This window comes from Blennius ocellaris (assembly GCF_963422515.1).
Source record: "Blennius ocellaris genome assembly, contig: SCAFFOLD_113, whole genome shotgun sequence".
In the NCBI taxonomy this organism is placed as follows: domain Eukaryota; kingdom Metazoa; phylum Chordata; class Actinopteri; order Blenniiformes; family Blenniidae; genus Blennius; species Blennius ocellaris.
Genome location: NW_027662185.1, coordinates 60853 through 81064, shown reverse-complemented (window position 1 = coordinate 81064; position 20212 = coordinate 60853). Strand labels below are relative to the sequence as shown.

The window sequence follows — 20212 nt, the reverse complement described above, 5'->3', positions numbered from 1 at the left end:
TAAAAACAATACATAAAACACAGGTGCTGACTGGTGCAGGTTGGTGAAGCTTCCAGAGATTCATCAAAACAGAGCATACAGAATAAATACTCTGCGCTAATAAGAGCTAAAAGCCGATCTAAAAAAAAAAAGGGTTTTCAGCTTTGATTTAAAAATGCTATGAGACGTCCCACTGTGTTCTACGCACAGAACGTTCATCAGTAACTATTTATTTATTTATTTATTTGTTCATGTTATTTCATGCATATATATATATATATATATATATATATATATATATATGTGTGTATATACAATACATACATACAGACAGACAGACAGACAGACAGACAGACAGACAGACAGACATACATATATATATATATATAATAATTTGTCATCCATAGATGAACAAAAGGGAACAGAGAGAAGATTAATCTTGTGTTTTCTGTTCCTATTAGCACTTTTCAATAAAATCTAATCAATTCGATTTCCCATCGTTCCCCCCCGACTCCTCACCAGGTCGCAAAACATAACAAAAGCAGCCTCCTTTTTCTTACAGTTCAACAGTTACAGTCAATTTTTTTTTTCAATTCTTTTCATCGTCTCTCAATAAGAAACAACAAAACAAAAAAACTACATACTTCTGCAAAGGAGAGCTCGGACCAGCAGGCGCTGAACAGCAGAAGCAGCTGCAGTGGCCGGGCGGGCCTGCAGGGGGCGCCGGAGAGCCGCAGCAGGCGCTCCGCTGCAATAAGAAGAAGCAGCTGCAGAGGCCGGGCCGGCCTGCAGGGGGCGCCGGAGAGCCGCAGCAGGCGCTCCGCTGCAAGAAGCAGCTGCAGAAGAAGCTTTGCGGCTCCGCGGCAGCTGCGGGGCGGAAGTGAACCACAACAACATCAACCTGTCCGGAATCCAAATCTCTGTTTTCACTGCAGAAATGTCCGTTCTTGACCCGGGTGAACGTCCCGCAGCGACGATGTGTCCCGGACGCTTCTAGGCTCCGTTCTCACCGGATCCAGGTACGGTTCGCCTGCTGCCCGTCGTTAGCTTAGCTTTAGCCGCTACCTTCTGCATAATGACACATTCACGTTAAATAAGGGAAGTTCTGAGTTTAGATTCTATATAGAGAAGATGGTTCCTAGTTTATATTCTATATAGAGAAGATGGTTCCTAGTTTATATTCTATATAGAGAAGATGGTTCTTAGTTTATATTCTATATAGAGAAGATGGTTCCTAGTTTATATTCTATATAGAGAAGATGGTTCCTAGTTTATATTCTATATAGAGAAGATGGTTTCTAGTTTATATTCTATAGAGAATGTTGGTTCCTAGTTTATATTCTATATAGAGAAGATGGTTCCTAGTTTATATTCTATATAGAGAAGATGGTTTCTAGTTTATATTCTATATAGAGAAGATGGTTCCTAGTTTATATTCTATATAGAGAAGATGGTTTCTAGTTTATATTCTATATAGAGAAGATGATTTCTAGTTTATATTCTATAGAGAATGTTGGTTCCTAGTTTATATTCTATATAGAGAAGATGATTTCTAGTTTATATTCTATAGAGAATGTTGGTTCCTAGTTTATATTCTATATAGAGAAGATGGTTTCTAGTTTATATTCTATAGAGAATGTTGGTTCCTAGTTTATATTCTATATAGAGAAGATGGTTTCTAGTTTATATTCTATAGAGAATGTTGGTTCCTAGTTTATATTCTATATAGAGAAGATGGTTTCTAGTTTATATTCTATAGAGAATGTTGGTTCCTAGTTTATATTCTATATAGAGAAGATGATTTCTAGTTTATATTCTATAGAGAATGTTGGTTCCTAGTTTATATTCTATATAGAGAAGATGGTTTCTAGTTTATATTCTATATAGAGAAGATGGTTCCTAGTTTATATTCTATATAGAGAAGATGGTTCCTAGTTTATATTCTATATAGAGAAGATGGTTCCTAGTTTATATTCTATATAGAGAAGATGGTTTCTAGTTTATATTCTATATAGAGAAGATGGTTCCTAGTTTATATTCTATATAGAGAAGATGGTTCCTAGTTTATATTCTATAGATAGGATTTTGTTATTGAGCTTTATTTCCTCTGTGGATGTTTTGAAGATGGTGTTTCTTTAGTTGCTGGTTTCTCCGGGTCCTGAGGAGAAGCTCTGGTCTGCTGAGGTGAGACGCCCAGACGGTCTCTGTCCTCCGGTCCAGGAGGACTCGGACGAGGCGTTTGGACCCGGCGGGACTCGGGAGGTTCTGCCGAGCGGCGCCATGGAGGAGACGAGTCGGGAGGCCGTGGCCACGGCGGTGCAGCGCGTCGCCGGGATGCTGCAGCGCTCCGACCAGCTGGACAAGGTGGAGCAGTACCGGAGGAGGGAGGCGCGCAAGAAGGCCTCGGTGGAGGCCCGGCTCAAGGTGATGCTAACGGCTAACGGCTAACGGCTAGTGGCTAGTGGCTCGCAGGAAGGCCTTGGTGGAGGCCCGGCTCAAAGTAATGCTAATGGCTAGCAGCTAGCGGCTAATGGCTAGTGGCTCGCAGGAAGGCCTTGGTGGAGGCCCGGCTCAAGGTGATGCTAACGGCTAACGGCTAATGGCTCGCAGGAAGGCATGTGATGTCTTTAATGTGTGAGAGAGAGAATCATTCCTGCTGAAGGCAGGCAGTACTCCGCCTCACCTCAAGGGGGCGTGTGGGAACTGACAGGCACTTTCTAGTGTTTTTCAATCATACAGCCAGCTGAGCCCCGGGAAATTATCACATTTCACATTGTTTTCTAAAAAACCTTCCCTCTCACAGCGACAGTGTGTAGCAGAGTAATCCTGTATAAATACTCTTCACCACTAGAGGGCAGCACAGAACTTTGCCGGTGAAATGTAAAGTGACAGACGTCAGTGTGGTTCATCTCCACCTCCTGCTACCATCTTGTATCAAAGTACTGTGTCAGTGACAGTGATGGAGAAGTTTTTGAAAACCAGGATCTCAGCTCTTCATCCATCAGGTCCAGGTTTCACACTGAGGGAGGCACTATTAAAAAAAGTCCTTGCTTTCTGGATTTACTGGATTCCTGTTGATAAAACTTTGATGAGAAAGACTTTATATTGTTAATAGAGGCTGCACAGTTTACCATTTTAACATGTTCAGGTGGAGGTGTGACTCCAGAGTTTTACAAAGAAAAAAGTGTGTCTCGGTTCAAAAAGGTTGAAAAACCCTGGACGAGATCATTTTGATAGAAAACCTTATTTAAAGAGTTTAAAGTTAGAAAAATAACATTGTTTTCCTGGAGGTCAAAGTGAAACGTGCTGCATCCTCAGTACTTTGATGAGTTCATGGTCAATATGAGCTGCTTGGACACCAGGAGGCGCTCTGTAACTCTGGGGTTTATTTATTTAAGGTCGTGCAGATAAACAACACAAAACAGTAAACAATTCCAAACGTGTGAAAATGAACAATACATTCTATATACATAAGAAAGACAAACAAGTGCTGCCTCAAATACTATTTACATAATGTGTGTGTGTGTAGAGAAGCGTGTAGTGGAAGTGTGTAGAGAAGCATGTAGTGGAAGTGTGTAGAGAAGCGTGTAGTGGAAGTGTGTAGAGAAGCGTGTAGTGGAAGTGTGTAGAGAAGCATGTAGTGGAAGTGTGTAGAGAAGCATGTAGTGGAAGTGTGTAGAGAAGCGTGTAGTGGAAGCGTATAGTAGAAGGGTGTAGTGGAAGCGTGTAGAGAAGCGTATAGTAGAAGCGTGTAGTGGAAGCGTGTAGTGGAAGTGTGTAGAGAAGCGTGTAGTGGAAGCGTATAGTAGAAGGGTGTAGTGGAAGCGTGTAGAGAAGCGTATAGTAGAAGCGTGTAGTGGAAGTGTGTAGAGAAGCGTGTAGTAGAAGTGTGTAGAGAAGCATGTAGTGGAAGTGTGTAGAGAAGCGTGTAGTGGAAGTGTGTAGAGAAGCATGTAGTGGAAGTGTGTAGAGAAGCGTATAGTAGAAGCGTATAGTAGAAGCGTGTAGTGGAAGCGTGTAGTAGAAGCGTGTAGAGAAGCGTGTAGTAGAAGCGTGTAGTAGAAGCGTGTAGTAGAAGCGTGTAGTAGAAGCGTGTAGTAGAAGCGTGTAGAGAAGCGTGTAGTAGAAGCGTGTAGTGGAAGCGTGTAGTAGAAGCGTGTAGTGGAAGCGTGTAGAGAAGCGTGTAGTAGAAGCGTGTAGTGGAAGTGTGTAGAGAAGCGTGTAGTGGAAGCGTGTAGTGGAAGCATGTAGTAGAAGCGTGTAGTGGAAGTGTGTAGAGAAGCATGTAGTGGAAGTGTGTAGAGAAGCATGTAGTGGAAGTGTGTAGAGAAGCGTGTAGTGGAAGCATGTAGTAGAAGCGTGTAGTGGAAGTGTGTAGAGAAGCATGTAGTGGAAGTGTGTAGAGAAGCGTGTAGTGGAAGCGTATAGTAGAAGGGTGTAGTGGAAGCGTGTAGAGAAGCGTATAGTAGAAGCGTGTAGTGGAAGCGTGTAGTGGAAGTGTGTAGAGAAGCGTGTAGTGGAAGTGTGTAGTGGAAGCGTGTAGTGGAAGCGTGTAGTGGAAGCGTGTAGTGGAAGCGTGTAGTAGAAGCGTGTAGTGGAAGCGTATAGTAGAAGCGTGTAGAGAAGCGGGTAGTGGAAGTGTGTAGTGGAAGCGTGTAGTGGAAGCGTGTAGAGAAGCATGTAGTGGAAGCGTGTAGTGGAAGCGTGTAGTGGAAGCGTGTAGTAGAAGCGTGTAGTGGAAGCGTGTAGTAGAAGCGTGTAGTGGAAGCGTGTAGTAGAAGCGTGTAGAGAAGCGTGTAGTAGAAGCGTGTAGTGGAAGCGTGTAGTAGAAGCGTGTAGTAGAAGCGTGTAGAGAAGCGTGTAGTAGAAGCGTGTAGAGAAGCGTGTAGAGAAGCGTGTAGTAGAAGCGTGTAGAGAAGCGTGTAGTGGAAGCGTGTAGAGAAGCGTGTAGAGAAGCGTGTAGTGGAAGCGTGTAGTAGAAGCGTGTAGAGAAGCGTGTAGTAGAAGCGTGTAGAGAAGCGTGTAGTGGAAGCGTGTAGTGGACGCCGTGTGTCTCCCGTCCCGCAGGCGGCCATCCAGTCCCAGCTGGACGGCGTCCGCACCGGCCTCAGCCAGCTGCACAGCGCCCTGCTGGACGTGAAGGACATCCAGGGCTCGCTGGGGGACGTGAGCAAGGACTGGAGGCAGAGCATCAACACCATCGAGAGCCTGAAGGACGTGAAGGACGCCGTGGTGCAACACAGCCAGCTGGCCTCGGCCGTGGAGAACCTCAAGAACATCTTCTCTGGTGAGAACCTGGAGAACGTGTTCTCTTACTGCTCTCCAGTCAGGCTGCTTCCTGTTTTCTCTCATGTCATTTAGATGAAGTAAAAACATTTATAAATTAGTTCAAAAAAACATTTATTTTCTTCTATAACGGATGTTTTTGCTTATTTCTTCTTGTTTTCTCTTCATGTCATTTAGATTAAGTTAAAAAATTTATAAATTAGTTTAAAAAAAATCTTCTATAATGGAATGTTTTTGGTTGTTTTGTTGTTTTCTCTTCATGTCATTTAGATGAAGTAAAAAAACCTCTAAATTAGTTAAAAAAACTTTTATTTTCTTCTATAATGGAATGTTTTTGGTTATTTTCTTGTTTTCTCCACATGTCATTTAGATGAAGTTTAAAAAAAAAGTCTAAATTAGTTTTAAACTTTTATTTTCTTCTATAATGGGAGGTTTTTGGTTATTTTCTTGTTTTCTCCACATGTCATTTAGATTAAGTTAAAAAAAAAGTCTAAATGAGTTTTAAATTTTTTGAAACTTTCTTCTCCAATGGGATGTTTTTGGTTATTTTCTCGGTTGTTTCCTGCCAAGCATTAAGAGAACTGTCCTGCCAGGTCCAGCTTTGCTCCACAGTGACGGTTCTGCGGTTCTGTGTCGTCCTCAGTGCCGGAGATCGTGTCCGACACCCAGCAGCTGATCGAGCAGGCGGAGCTGCTGCAGGCCCACAGGAAGCTGATGGAGCTGGAGTGTTCCCGTGACGACCTGATGTACGAGCAGTACCGCATGGACAGCAGGAACACCAGCGACATGAGCCTCATCTCCATCTACTTCCAGGACGTGAGTTCCTCCCCGCAGCGTCCCGGTTCCTCCTGGAGGGTGTGTCACCACCCCCCCCCCCCCCCCCCCCCCCCCCCCCCCTCCCCCCGCAGGTCCAGGGTCTGTCGGACGAGCTGGCCAAGCAGCTGTGGATGGTGCTGCAGAGGGCCATGGTGACGGTGCGGCGGGACCCCACCATGCTGGTGTCGGTGGTCCGGATCATCGAGAGGGAGGAGAAGATCGACCGGCGCATGGTGGACCGCAGGAAGCAGAGCGGCTTCATCCCCCCGGGGAGGCCCAAGCTGTGGAAGGACCGGATGTTCCAGGTCTTTATTACTGTGAAGGCAGAGTCAAATCCTTTGTCACACTTTTTCAACTGTTTGACACTTTTTGAAACTTGTTCAACTTTTTGAAACTTTTTCAACTGTTTGACACTTTTTCAAGTGTTTCAACTGTTTCAACTTTTTGAAACTTGTTCAACTTTTTGAAACTTTTTCAACTGTTTGACACTTTTTGAAACTTGTTCAACTTTTTGAAACCTTTTGAAACTTTTTCAACTGTTTGACACTTTTTCAAGTGTTTAAAGTGTTTCAACTTTTTGAAACTTTTTTCTACTTTTTGAAACTTTTTCAACTGTTTGACACTTTTTGACACTTTTTGAAACTTTTTGAAACTTTTTCAACCTTTTGAAACTTTTTTCTACTTTTTGAAACTTTTTCAACTGTTTGACACTTTTTCAAGTGTTTCAACTGTTTCAACTTTTTGAAACTTGTTCAACTTTTTGAAACTTTTTTAACTGTTTGACACTTTTTCAAGTGTTTCAAGTGTTTCAACTTTTTGAAACTTGTTCAACTTTTTGAAACTTGTTCAACTTTTTGAAACTTTTTCAACTGTTTGACACTTTTTGAAACTTGTTCAACTTTTTGAAACCTTTTGAAACTTTTTCAACTGTTTGACACTTTTTCAAGTGTTTCAACTGTTTCAACTTTTTTCTACTTTTTTCTACTTTTTCAACTGTTTGACACTTTTTGAAACTTTTTCAACCTTTTGAAACTTTTTCAACTGTTGGACACTTTTTGAAACTTTTTCAACCTTTTGAAACTTTTTGAAACTTTTTCAACTGTTTGACACTTTTTCAAGTGTTTCAACTGTTTCAACTTTTTTCTACTTTTTTCTACTTTTTCAACTGTTTGACACTTTTTGAAACTTTTTCAACCTTTTGAAACTTTTTCAACTGTTGGACACTTTTTGAAACTTTTTCAACCTTTTGAAACTTTTTGAAACTTTTTCAACTGTTTGACACTTTTTCAACTGTTTCAACTTTTTGAAACTTTTTCAACTGTTTGACACTTTTTTCTACTTTTTTCTACTTTTTCAACTGACACTTTTTCAAGTGTTTCAACTGTTTCAACTTTTTGAAACTTGTTCAACTTTTTGAAACTTTTTGAAACTTTTTCAACTGTTTGACACTTTTTCAAGTGTTTCAACTTTTTGAAACTTTTTTCTACTTTTTTCTACTTTTTCAACCTTTTGAAACTTTTTTCTACTTTTTCAACTGTTTGACACTTTTTCAAGTGTTTCAACTTTTTGAAACTGTTTCCACTTTTTTCTACTTTTTTAACTGTTCGAACATTTTTAACTGTTTGAACTTTTTTAACTGTTTGAACTTTTTTAACTGTGTGTGTGTGTGTGTGTGTGTGTGTGTGTGTGTGTGTGTGTGTGTGTGTGTGTGTGTGTGTGTGTGTGTGTGTGTGTGTGTGTGTGTGTGTGTGTGTGTGTGTGTGTGTGTGTGTGTGTGTGTGTGTGTGTGTGTGTGTGTGTGTGTGTGTGTGTGGAGCAGGTTCTGGAGGGAACCGTCAGCACCCGCATTGAGGGAACCCAGGCCGTCACCAAGGAGGCGGACAAGATGTGGCTGGTCCGCCTGCTGGAGATCACCAGGAAGTACGTCCTGGACGACCTGGTGGTGGTGAAGAACCTGATGGTGCAGTGCTTCCCGCCGCACTACAACACCTTCAACAGGTAACCACCCGGCAGACTGACGGAACCCTGCTGGTTCTCCAGTCGCTTCTTCAGTCTGGGTCGTCTTCTGAGGTCTAGCGTTTTCCTCAGAACCACACGAGTCACTCAGGCTCACCGGCGCTGCAACAACGAGTCCATTAAAGTCCCAGTGAAATGTAAAACACTACTTTGTAAAAAGACGATAGTTGGGTTCTACTTGTAAGGTTCCTCCGACTCTGCCCCGCCACTGTTGTCGCAAAACAAAGTTATTTGAATTTTGAATCTCCAGCCGACGAAATCGGGGGAATCCTTCTTCTTCGTGGGCGGAGCCTATGTGTAACATCACGAGTTGTGCAGAATTCGATCTGTTGTGTTTATATCGACTTGTTTCCCTCTTGAATATCCAAGTTTTTACAGTGTTTTGAAGTTATAATCTGCGTTTTATGAGCCTTGATGAAAGATTGAGCCTGGAAGAGACCAGAGAGGAGGAAAGGAGCACGGGCGGCGGGAGCTGCTAGCGGCTAACCGCTAGCTCGGGCGGCTAGTAGACGATCACGTAACACCTGGACTCATCTTCAGTGATTCAGTCTTCTAGCTCTTGGACGTGTTGGATCCAGGAAGCCGGTCGTTCTGCCAAAAGTCAGGAGCCTCAAAGCCTCAAAGGTGAAAAGTGGCGGCTGCTGAGGCGAGGAGACGAGGACGAATGGAGGACGAAGAGTCTTCTGCTTCCTCAAACATGTTCTAGACGGGGTCACCGATGGCAGAACCACCTTCTGTGTCTTCTTCATCAATCACTGGGTTTGAAATGACCATGATGATGAAATCTGGTTCAATTCAGCCTCTTCGTGGTCAAAACTCTGATCCTCCATAATGTAAACACAACTTGGGCGTGTGCACAACTCGTGATGTCACTCTGTTATTGTCAGAAGCTCCGCCCAGCAGAGGAAATACCAACGTTTATCTGCTATTTTCTCTCAGATTGTCGTGTTTTAACATTTGACCTTCAGCCAGTTAGCAGGAAAACGTTCTAGAAGAGACACCAGAGGGTTCTGGAGGTGGAACCTTCATCTCACTGGGACTTTAAATCCCATTATTAAAATAATCGTTAGTTGCAGCTCTGCTCGTCATTGAGCGTTGGCGTGGCGTCGTGGGGGTGTTTGTGTTTGTTCTCGCGTGTCGGGCCGAATACAGTACGAACGCCGTCACGCTCTATTGCGCAACGCCGCGCATCACAACTCAAACTCCACAAATCCTGGCAACCCTTTGATATCCACGGAAGGTTTGCTGCACCGGGATCCAGACCGTATGGCGCCGACACGCCGGGACGCCTTACGTCACGTTGGCCATGGCGGGGAACGGCGGGACGGCGACGTTGGTGACCTGGTGGGTAAAACCCTGCGTTCTGTCTTGCAGGTTCTTCGGCCTCTACCACAACGCCGTCTCCACTCGGGTCACGGAACTGGCCTCCGAAGACCTGGAGGCCAACGAGATCGTGTCCCTGCTCACCTGGGTCCTCAACACCTACAAGAGGTAGGGGGGGGGGGGGGGGGGGGGGGGGGCTCTGAGGCCCAGAGGACCAGCAGTGACGGGGTCTTGTGTTCCAGCGAGGACATGATGGGACATCCGGAGCTCTGCTCAGAGTGCGACGTCCACCAGCTGGAGGCGCTGCTGCCGCAGGACGTGGTGGACCAGCTGCTCAGCACATACGTCAAGACCTTCACCGTGAGTTCCAGGGAGGATCAGAGTACCCTGGTCCACCCTGGTCCACCCTGGCCCACCCTGGTCCACCCTGGCCCACCCTGGCCCACCCTGGCCCACCCTGGCCCACCCTGGCCCACCCTGGCCCACCCATAATATATAAGAATATACCAACAATACTGTCCTGTACAGTCAGTGGGTCAGTCCCTCAGTACACTGGGACTTGACCTTTGACCTTTGACCCCGACATGTTTAGAAAATAAACAAGAGGACACCACTTCTCCCAATCAGTTTACTTTAAATAATCATTGGTGTGTGTGTGTGTGTGTGTGTGTGTGTGTGTGTGTGTGTGTGTGTGTGTGTGTGTGTGTGTGTGTGTGTGTGTGTGTGTGTGTGTGTGTGTGTGTGTGTGTGTGTGTGTGTGTGTGTGTGTGTGTGTGTGTGTGTGTGTGTGTGTGTGTGTCAGTCCAACATCACCGGCTGGCTGAGGAAGGCCCTGGAGACGGACAGGAAGGACTGGCAGAAGGACAGTGAGCCGGAGGCCGACCAGGACGGGTACTACCAGACCACGCTGCCCGCCATCGTCTTCCAGGTAACACACCTGGCAGGGTGGGCGGAGCTTTGTCCACTGATGTCCACTTTGTTCTCCACTGGTCACAATCGCTGGTTCATTGATCTCAGCGGGGGGTCTCGTATAACGGCGCCATGCCGAGACCAACATACCTGGACAGGTGGGGACAGAACTAACTGGACAGGTGAGGGCAGAACATACCAGGTGGGGACAGAACAGACCTGGACAGGTGAGGACAGAACTAACTGGACAGGTGGGACAGGGACAGAACCTACCTGGACAGGTGGGGACAGAACATACCTGGACAGGTGGGGGTAGAACATACCTGGACAGGTGAGGGCAGAGCATACCTGGACAGGTGAGGACAGAACATACCTGGACAGGTGAGGACAGAACATACCTGGACAGGTGAGGACAGAACTAACTGGACAGGTGAGATGAATGGAAAAGGACTTGCAGTTGTCCTGCCAGATTTGCTGGCTGGACTCTGGACCAGAACTTGAACGATGGACATTAATGTCCTAATGTCTTTGTCTTCATGGAACTTCGTCCTCAGATGTTTGAACAGAATCTGCAAGTTGCTGCTCAGATTGACGGAGATTTCAGAGAACAAGTCCTGAAGCTTTGTCTGAAGCAGATGAACAGTTTCCTGGTCAGGTGAGCCTTGTTCTTGATGACATCATTAGAATTATTAGAATATAATAATAATAATGATCATAATGATCATAAAGATGACGTGGTGACGATGACGTGACGATAACGTGGTGACGATGACGTGACGATAGCGTGGTGACGATGACGTGACGATAGCGTGACGATGACGTGGTGACGATGACGTGACGATAGCGTGGTGACGATGATGTGGTGACGATGGCGTGACGATAGCGTGACGATGACGTGGTGACGATGACGTGGTGACGATGGCGTGACGATAACGTGGTGACGATAACGTGGTGACGATAACGTGGTGACGATAGCGTGACGATAACGTGGTGACGATGACGTGACGATAGCGTGGTGACGATGACGTGACGATAGCGTGACGATGGCGTGACGATAACGTGGTGATGATAGCGTGACGATAACGTGGTGACGATGACGTGACGATAGCGTGGTGACGATGACGTGACGATAGCGTGACGATGACGTGGTGACGATGACGTGGTGACGATGACGTGACGATAGCGTGACGATGACGTGACGATAGCGTGGTGACGATGATGTGGTGACGATGGCGTGACGATAGCGTGACGATGACGTGGTGACGATGACGTGGTGACGATGGCGTGACGATAACGTGGTGACGATAACGTGGTGACGATAGCGTGACGATGACGTGGTGACGATGACGTGATGATAGCGTGACGATGACGTGGTGACGATAACGTGGTGACGATGACGTGACGATAGCGTGGTGACGATGACGTGACGATAGCGTGACGATGGCGTGACGATAACGTGGTGACGATAACGTGGTGACGATAACGTGGTGATGATAGCGTGACGATGACGGGGTGACGATGACGTGATGATAGCGTGACGATGACGTGGTGACGATAACGTGGTGACGATGACGTGACGATAGCGTGGTGACGATGACGTGACGATAGCGTGGTGACGATGATGTGACGATAGCGTGACGATGGCGTGACGATAACGTGGTGATGATAGCGTGACGATAACGTGGTGACGATGACGTGGTGACGATGACGTGATGATAGCGTGACGATGACGTGGTGACGATAACGTGGTGACGATGACGTGACGATAGCGTGGTGACGATGACGTGACGATAGCGTGGTGACGATGATGTGACGATAGCGTGACGATGGCGTGACGATAACGTGGTGATGATAGCGTGACGATAACGTGGTGACGATGACGTGACGATAGCGTGGTGACGATGACGTGACGATAGCGTGACGATGACGTGGTGACGATGACGTGGTGACGATGACGTGACGATAGCGTGACGATGACGTGACGATAGCGTGGTGACGATGATGTGGTGACGATGGCGTGACGATAGCGTGACGATGACGTGGTGACGATGACGTGGTGACGATGGCGTGACGATAACGTGGTGACGATAACGTGGTGACGATAGCGTGACGATGACGTGGTGACGATGACGTGATGATAGCGTGACGATGACGTGGTGACGATAACGTGGTGACGATGACGTGACGATAGCGTGGTGACGATGACGTGACGATAGCGTGACGATGGCGTGACGATAACGTGGTGACGATAACGTGGTGATGATAGCGTGACGATGACGTGGTGACGATGACGTGATGATAGCGTGACGATGATGTGACGATGACGTGACGATAGCGTGGTGACGATGACGTGACGATAGCGTGACGATGGCGTGACGATAACGTGGTGACGATAACGTGGTGATGATAGCGTGACGATGACGTGGTGACGATGACGTGATGATAGCGTGACGATGACGTGGTGACGATAACGTGGTGACGATGACGTGACGATAGCGTGGTGACGATGACGTGACGATAGCGTGGTGACGATGACGTGACGATAGCGTGACGATGGCGTGACGATAACGTGGTGATGATAGCGTGACGATAACGTGGTGACGATGACGTGACGATAGCGTGGTGACGACGTGACGATAGCGTGACGATGACGTGGTGACGATGACGTGACGATAGCGTGACGATGTGACGATGACGTGACGATAGCGTGGTGACGATGATGTGGTGACGATGGCGTGACGATAGCGTGACGATGACGTGGTGACGATGACGTGGTGACGATGGCGTGACGATAACGTGGTGACGATAACGTGGTGACGATAGCGTGACGATGACGTGGTGACGATGACGTGATGATAGCGTGACGATGACGTGGTGACTATAACGTGGTGACGATGACGTGACGATAGCGTGGTGACGATGACGTGACGATAGCGTGACGATGGCGTGACGATAACATGGTGATGATAGCGTGACGATGACGTGGTGACGATGACGTGATGATAGCGTGACGATGACGTGGTGACGATAACGTGGTGACGATGACGTGACGATAGCGTGGTGACGATGACGTGACGATAGCGTGACGATGGCGTGACGATAACGTGGTGACGATAACGTGGTGATGATAGCGTGACGATAACGTGGTGACGATGACGTGACGATAGCGTGGTGACGATGACGTGACGATAGCGTGACGATGGCGTGACGATAACGTGGTGACGATAACGTGGTGATGATAGCGTGACGATGACGTGGTGACGATGACGTGATGATAGCGTGACGATGACGTGGTGACGATAACGTGGTGACGATGACGTGACGATAGCGTGGTGACGATGACGTGACGATAGCGTGACGATGACGTGACGATAGCGTGGTGACGATGACGTGACGATAGCGTGACGATGGCGTGACGATAACGTGGTGACGATAACGTGGTGACGATAGCGTGACGATGACGTGGTGACGATGACGTGATGATAGCGTGACGATGACGTGGTGACGATAACGTGGTGACAATGACGTGACGATAGCGTGGTGACGATGACGTGACGATAGCGTGACGATGGCGTGACGATAACGTGGTGACGATAACGTGGTGATGATAGCGTGACGATAACGTGGTGACGATGACGTGACGATAGCGTGGTGACGATGACGTGACGATAGCGTGACGATGGCGTGACGATAACGTGGTGACGATAACGTGGTGATGATAGCGTGACGATGACGTGGTGACGATGACGTGATGATAGCGTGACGATGACGTGGTGACGATAACGTGGTGACGATGACGTGACGATAGCGTGGTGACGATGACGTGACGATAGCGTGGTGACGATGACGTGACGATAGCGTGACGATGGCGTGACGATAACGTGGTGACGATAACGTGGTGATGATAGCGTGACGATAACGTGGTGACGATGACGTGACGATAGCGTGGTGACGATGACGTGACGATAGCGTGACGATGGCGTGACGATAACGTGGTGACGATAACGTGGTGATGATAGCGTGACGATGACGTGGTGACGATGACGTGATGTTAGCGTGACGATGACGTGGTGACGATAACGTGGTGACGATGACGTGACGATAGCGTGGTGACGATGACGTGACGATAGCGTGACGATGACGTGACGATAGCGTGGTGACGATGACGTGACGATAGCGTGACGATGGCGTGACGATAACGTGGTGACGATAACGTGGTGACGATAGCGTGACGATGACGTGGTGACGATGACGTGATGATAGCGTGACGATGACGTGACGATAGCGTGGTGACGATGACGTGACGATAACGTGGTGACGATGACGTGACGATAACGTGGTGACGAGGACGTGACAATGGCGTGGTGACGATGACGTGGTGACGATAGCGGTGATTCACAGGTACCGTGAGGAGGCGGTGGTCTACAAGGACGAGCACCTGAGGGACCGCCAGCTGCCTCAGTGTTACGTTCAGTACATGATCGCCATCATCAACAACTGCCAGACCTTCAGGTAACGGGTCATATTCATTCCATCTCAAACACTGAATATCGACGGAGGACTGATGAATGTGCACAAATTAAATAAATAAATACACAATTAATTCATTTAAGTGATTGATTGAATGAATTAATGTGTCATTCATTACTTAAAACTGTAAATAAATATAGAAATGTCTTTAACCCTTTCAGATTTTTGAAAAACGTCATTTGTTGGTGTTGGGGCTGTTTTCATCCACTAACTTTGACAGTACTCTCATTCTGCTGAGTCATGCTTTAATAACATTGTTCCCCAGAGAGTCCAACAGTCTGAAGAGGAAGTACTCTCATTGTGCTGAGTCATGCTTTAATAACATTGTTCCTCAGAGAGTCCATCAACAGTCTGAAGAGGAAGTACTCTCATTCTGCTGAGTCATGCTTTAATAACGTTCCTCAGAGAGTCCATCAATAGTCTGAAGAGGAAGTACTCTCATTGTGCTGAGTCATGCTTTAATAACGTTCCTCAGAGTCCATCAACAGTCTGAAGAGGAAGTACTCTCATTCTGCTGAGTCATACTTTAATAACGTTCCTCAGAGAGTCCATCAACAGTCTGAAGAGGAAGTACTCTCATTCTGCTGAGTCATGCTTTAATAACATTGTTCCCCAGAGAGTCCATCAACAGTCTGAAGAGGAAGTACTCTCATTCTGCTGAGTCATGCTTTAATAACATTGTTCCCCAGAGAGAGTCCATCAACAGTCTGAAGAGGAAGTACTCTCATTCTGCTGAGTCATGCTTTAATAACGTTCCTCAGAGAGTCCATCAACAGTCTGAAGAGGAAGTACTCTCATTGTGCTGAGTCATGCTTTAATAACGTTCCTCAGAGAGTCCATCAACAGTCTGAAGAGGAAGTACTCTCATTGTGCTGAGTCATGCTTTAATAACATTGTTCCCCAGAGAGTCCATCAACAGTCTGAAGAGGAAGTACTCTCATTCTGCTGAGTCATGCTTTAATAACATTGTTCCCCAGAGAGTCCATCAACAGTCTGAAGAGGAAGTACTCTCATTCTGCTGAGTCATGCTTTAATAACATTGTTCCCCAGAGAGTCCATCAACAGTCTGAAGAGGAAGTACTCTCATTCTGCTGAGTCATGCTTTAATAACATTGTTCCCCAGAGAGTCCATCAACAGTCTGAAGAGGAAGTACTCCCAGAGCGCCGAGCCGTCCGACAGCGACGCTGCGATCGAGCGAACTCTGGGCGAGGTGGCGAAGGACGGCTGCCAGTTCCTGCTGGACGAAGTCTTCTTGGACTTGGAGGTACAAACACTGTGTTCACTAACATTGACATGGGGGTAGGGGTATTTGACATGGGGTAGGGGTATTTGACATGGGGTAGGCGTATTAACTAACGTTGACATGGGGTAGGGGTATTCGACATGGGGTAGGGGTATTTGACATGGGATAGGGGTATTAACTAACGGGGGTAGGGGTATTAACCAACGTTGACATGGGGTAGGGGTATTGACTAACGGGGTAGGGGTATTGACCAACGTTGACATGGGGTAGGGGTATTAACTAACGGGGGTAGGGGTATTAACCAACGTTGACATGGGGTAGGGGTATTGACTAACGGGGTAGGGGTATTGACCAACATTGACATGGGGTAGGGGTATTTGACATAGGGTAGGGGTATTAACTAACGGGGGTAGGGGTATTAACCAACGTTGACATGGGGTAGGGGTTTTAACTAACGGGGTAGGGGTATTGACCAACGTTGCCCCTACCCAGCACCACCTCAATGAGCTGCTGGGTAGGGGTATTAACCAACGTTGACATGGGGTAGGGGTATTGACTAACGGGGTAGGGGTATTGACCAACGTTGACATGGGGTAGGGGTATTGACTAACGGGGTAGGGGTATTGACCAACGTTGACATGGGGTAGGGGTATTAACTAACGGGGTAGGGGTATTGACCAACGTTGACATGGGGTAGGGATATTGACTAACGGGGTAGGGGTATTGACCAACGTTGCCATGGGGTAGGGGTATTAACTAACGGGGGTAGGGGTATTAACCAACGTTGACATGGGGTAGGGGTATTGACTAACGGGGTAGGGGTATTGACCAACATTGACATGGGGTAGGGGTATTTGACATAGGGTAGGGGTATTAACTAACGGGGGTAGGGGTATTAACCAACGTTGACATGGGGTAGGGGTTTTAACTAACGGGGTAGGGGTATTGACCAACGTTGCCCCTACCCAGCACCACCTCAATGAGCTGCTGGGTAGGGGTATTAACCAACGTTGACATGGGGTAGGGGTATTGACTAACGGGGTAGGGGTATTGACCAACGTTGACATGGGGTAGGGGTATTGACTAACGGGGTAGGGGTATTGACCAACGTTGACATGGGGTAGGGGTATTAACTAACGGGGTAGGGGTATTGACCAACGTTGACATGGGGTAGGGATATTGACTAACGGGGTAGGGGTATTGACCAACGTTGCCATGGGGTAGGGGTATTGACTAACGGGGTAGGGGTATTGACCAACGTTGACATGGGGTAGGGGTATTGACTAACGGGGTAGGGGTATTGACCAACGTTGACATGGGGTAGGGGTATTGACTAACGGGGTAGGGGTATTGACCAACGTTGCCCCTACCCAGCACCACCTCAATGAGCTGCTGACCAGGAAGTGGCTGAGCGGCTGCCATGCGGTCGACACCATCTGTGTGACGGTGGAGGATTACTTCAACGACTTCAACAAGATCAAGAAGCCCTTCAACCAGGTAGGGCGGCGCTGGAGGAGGGTAGGGTTAGGGTTAGGTTTGGGGATAGGAGGGTTAGGATGAGAGTTGAGATTAGGTTTAGGGTTAGGGATAGGGTTAGGATGAGAGTTGAGATTAGGTTTAGGGTTTGGGATAGGAGGGTTAGGGATAGGGTTAGGAGGGATAGGAGGGTTAGGTTTAGGGTTAGGGATAGGGTTAGGAGGGTTAGGTTTAGGGATAGGGTTAGGAGGGATAGGGGGGTTAGGATGAGAGTTGAGATTAGGTTTAGGGTTAGGGATAGGGATAGGAGGGTTAGGTTTAGGGTTAGGAGGGTTAGGATGAGAGTTGAGATTAGGGTTGCGGTCAGGAGGAGTAGAAGGGTGAGGATTAGATTTGGGATTAGACTCAGAGTTAGGGTTAGGAGGATTAGGTTTAAGATTAACGTTAGGATGGTTAAACAATTCTGCTACTCCTCGACACTGAACTGACCTGAGGGAGACCAGGTGGACACTGACCTGAGGGAGACGAAGTGGACACTGACCTGAGGGAGACGAAGTGGACACTGACCTGAGGGAGACCAGGTGGACACTGACCTGAGGGAGACGGACTGAAGGAGACGAGGTGGACACTGACCTGAGGGAGACCAGGTGGACACTGACCTGAGGGAGACGAAGTGGACACTGACCTGAGGGAGACCAGGTGGACACTAACCTGAGGGAGACGGACTGAAGGAGACGAGGTGGACACTGACCTGAGGGAGACCAGGTGGACACTGACCTGAGGGAGACGAGGTGGACACTGACCTGAGGGAGACGAAGTGGACACTGACCTGAGGGAGACCAGGTGGACACTGACCTAAGGGAGACGGACTGAAGGAGACGAGGTGGACACTGACCTGAGGGAGACCAGGTGGACACTAACCTGAGGGAGACGGACTGAAGGACACGAGGTGGACACTGACCTGAGGGAGACCAGGTGGACACTGACCTGAGGGAGATGGACTGAAGGAGACGAGGTGGACACTGACCTGAGGGAGACCAGGTGGACACTGACCTGAGGGAGACCAGGTGGACACTGACCTGAGGTGGACACTGACCTGAGGGAGACCAGGTGGACACTGACCTGAAGGAGACGAGGTGGACACTGACCTGAGGGAGACGAGGTGGACACTGACCTGCGAGACGTCTCCTGCAGGAGATGACCAGTGAGGCCCTGCGCAGGGTGGTGGTCGAATACATCAAAGCCGTGATGCAGAAGAGAATCACCTTCAAAAGCGCAGACGAGAGGAAGGAGGGCGCCGAGCGGATGATCAAAGAGGCGGAGCAGTTCAAGTTCCTGTTCAGGAAACTGGCGGCGGTGAGTCGTTTAGAGAGTCTCAAATCTAAAATACAACCACAAACATTAAAATAAACCCCGTGACCAGATATACCCACAACACCGGGGGCGAGGCCAATGAGAGAGTCTCTCCAGGGGCTGAGGCCAATGAGAGAGTCTCTTCAGGGGCTGAGGCCAATGAGAGAGTCTCTCCAGGAGCCCAGGCCAATGAGAGAGTCTCTCCAGGGGCGAGGCCAATGAGAGAGTCTCTTCAGGGGCTGAGGCCAATGAGAGAGTCTCTTCAGGAGCCCAGGCCAATGAGAGAGTCTCTCCAGGGGCCGAGGACAATGAGAGAGTCTCTTCAGGGGCCGAGGACAATGAGAGAGTCTCTTCAGGGGCCGAGGACAATGAGAGAGTCTCTCCAGGAGCCCAGGCCAATGAGAGAGTCTCTCCAGGAGCCCAGGCCAATGAGAGAGTCTCTCCAGGAGCCCAGGCCAATGAGAGAGTCTCTTCAGGGGCCGAGGCCAATGAGAGAGTCTCAGAGTTCTAGCGGCTCTGGTTGTCTGCAGGGCGACGACACTGAGCGTCTCTGCGGCGCCATCGCCGCCGTGGCCGAGGTCTTCAAGCTGACCGACCCCACGCTGCTGTTCCTGGAGGTCACCACCCTGGTGTCCAAGTACCCCGACATCAGGTACGCCGCAGACCGTCGCCGCTGCAGATGTATGCTAACGGGCTAACTGTTACCAAGGACTCAACAGCGCCCCTCCGGCCCCGAAGGTCACCGTCGGTATGACCTTTCCGGCCAGCCCGGCTGCTGCAGGACCTGTGTCCGTTTGGTCAGAACCTGGTCTGTCAGGGTCTGGGACACCCTGGACACGAGTGGCGTCGGGTGTCGGCGTGCGGCGTTGGTGGTCACGTGACCCCGCTGAGCCCCTCGTCCCCCGCTGAGCCCCTTGTCCCCCGCTGAGCCCCTTGTCTCCGCGTGTCCCCGCAGGGAGGAGCACGTCCAGGCGCTGCTAGCGGTGCGCGGCGACGCCAGCAGGGAGCTGCGCCAGACCATCATCGGCACCCTGAGCGAGAACAAGGTGTCGTACTCCGGCACCTCGCAGCCCATCTTCAAAGACGTCGCCGTGCCCACCATCACCATGACGACCATGACCACCATGACCTCCATGGCGACGGCCAAGTTGCTCAAATGAGTGGCGGCCGGGGGGGCTGCCGCCGCCTTACCCAACGCCTTACCCACCGCACCTTCCGTCATGTGATCAGCTGTTCAGACCCACAATAAAGCCACCGACACCGACGAGGCTCCGTGGTTC

The 20212-nt window shown here is 48.6% G+C and overlaps 1 protein-coding gene across 2 annotated transcripts; it reads left to right on the top strand.

The window, feature by feature from the left end:
- The first annotated feature begins 832 nt into the window (after positions 1 to 832).
- On the top strand, positions 833 to 20196 carry exoc3 (exocyst complex component 3). 2 transcript variants are annotated; one of them, XM_080521585.1, is made up of 16 exons: positions 833 to 998; positions 2119 to 2403; positions 5047 to 5266; positions 5909 to 6081; positions 6174 to 6386; positions 7901 to 8079; positions 9472 to 9588; positions 9663 to 9780; positions 10223 to 10348; positions 10884 to 10984; positions 14731 to 14841; positions 15983 to 16124; positions 17478 to 17600; positions 18774 to 18935; positions 19463 to 19584; positions 19888 to 20196. In XM_080521585.1, the coding sequence occupies exons 2-16, from the start codon at positions 2260 to 2262 to the stop codon at positions 20090 to 20092; spliced, it is 2256 nt and encodes a 751-aa protein (XP_080377711.1). In that variant the 5' UTR covers positions 833 to 998; positions 2119 to 2259; the 3' UTR covers positions 20093 to 20196. The 2 variants fall into 2 exon arrangements, with proteins under 2 accessions (XP_080377711.1, XP_080377710.1); XM_080521584.1 differs by having other exon boundaries at positions 2104 to 2403.
- Positions 20197 to 20212: the final 16 nt, after the last annotated feature.

Bases quoted from the DNA above. Each gene is read 5' to 3' on its own strand.
- exoc3 (XM_080521585.1), top strand. From the start codon at position 2,260: ATGGAGGAGACGAGTCGGGAGGCCGTGGCCACGGCGGTGCAGCGCGTC. The intron at 17,601-18,773 runs GTAGGGCGGCGC...CGTCTCCTGCAG, and splicing joins TCAAGAAGCCCTTCAACCAG to GAGATGACCAGTGAGGCCCT. The intron at 19,585-19,887 runs GTACGCCGCAGA...GTGTCCCCGCAG, and splicing joins TCCAAGTACCCCGACATCAG to GGAGGAGCACGTCCAGGCGC.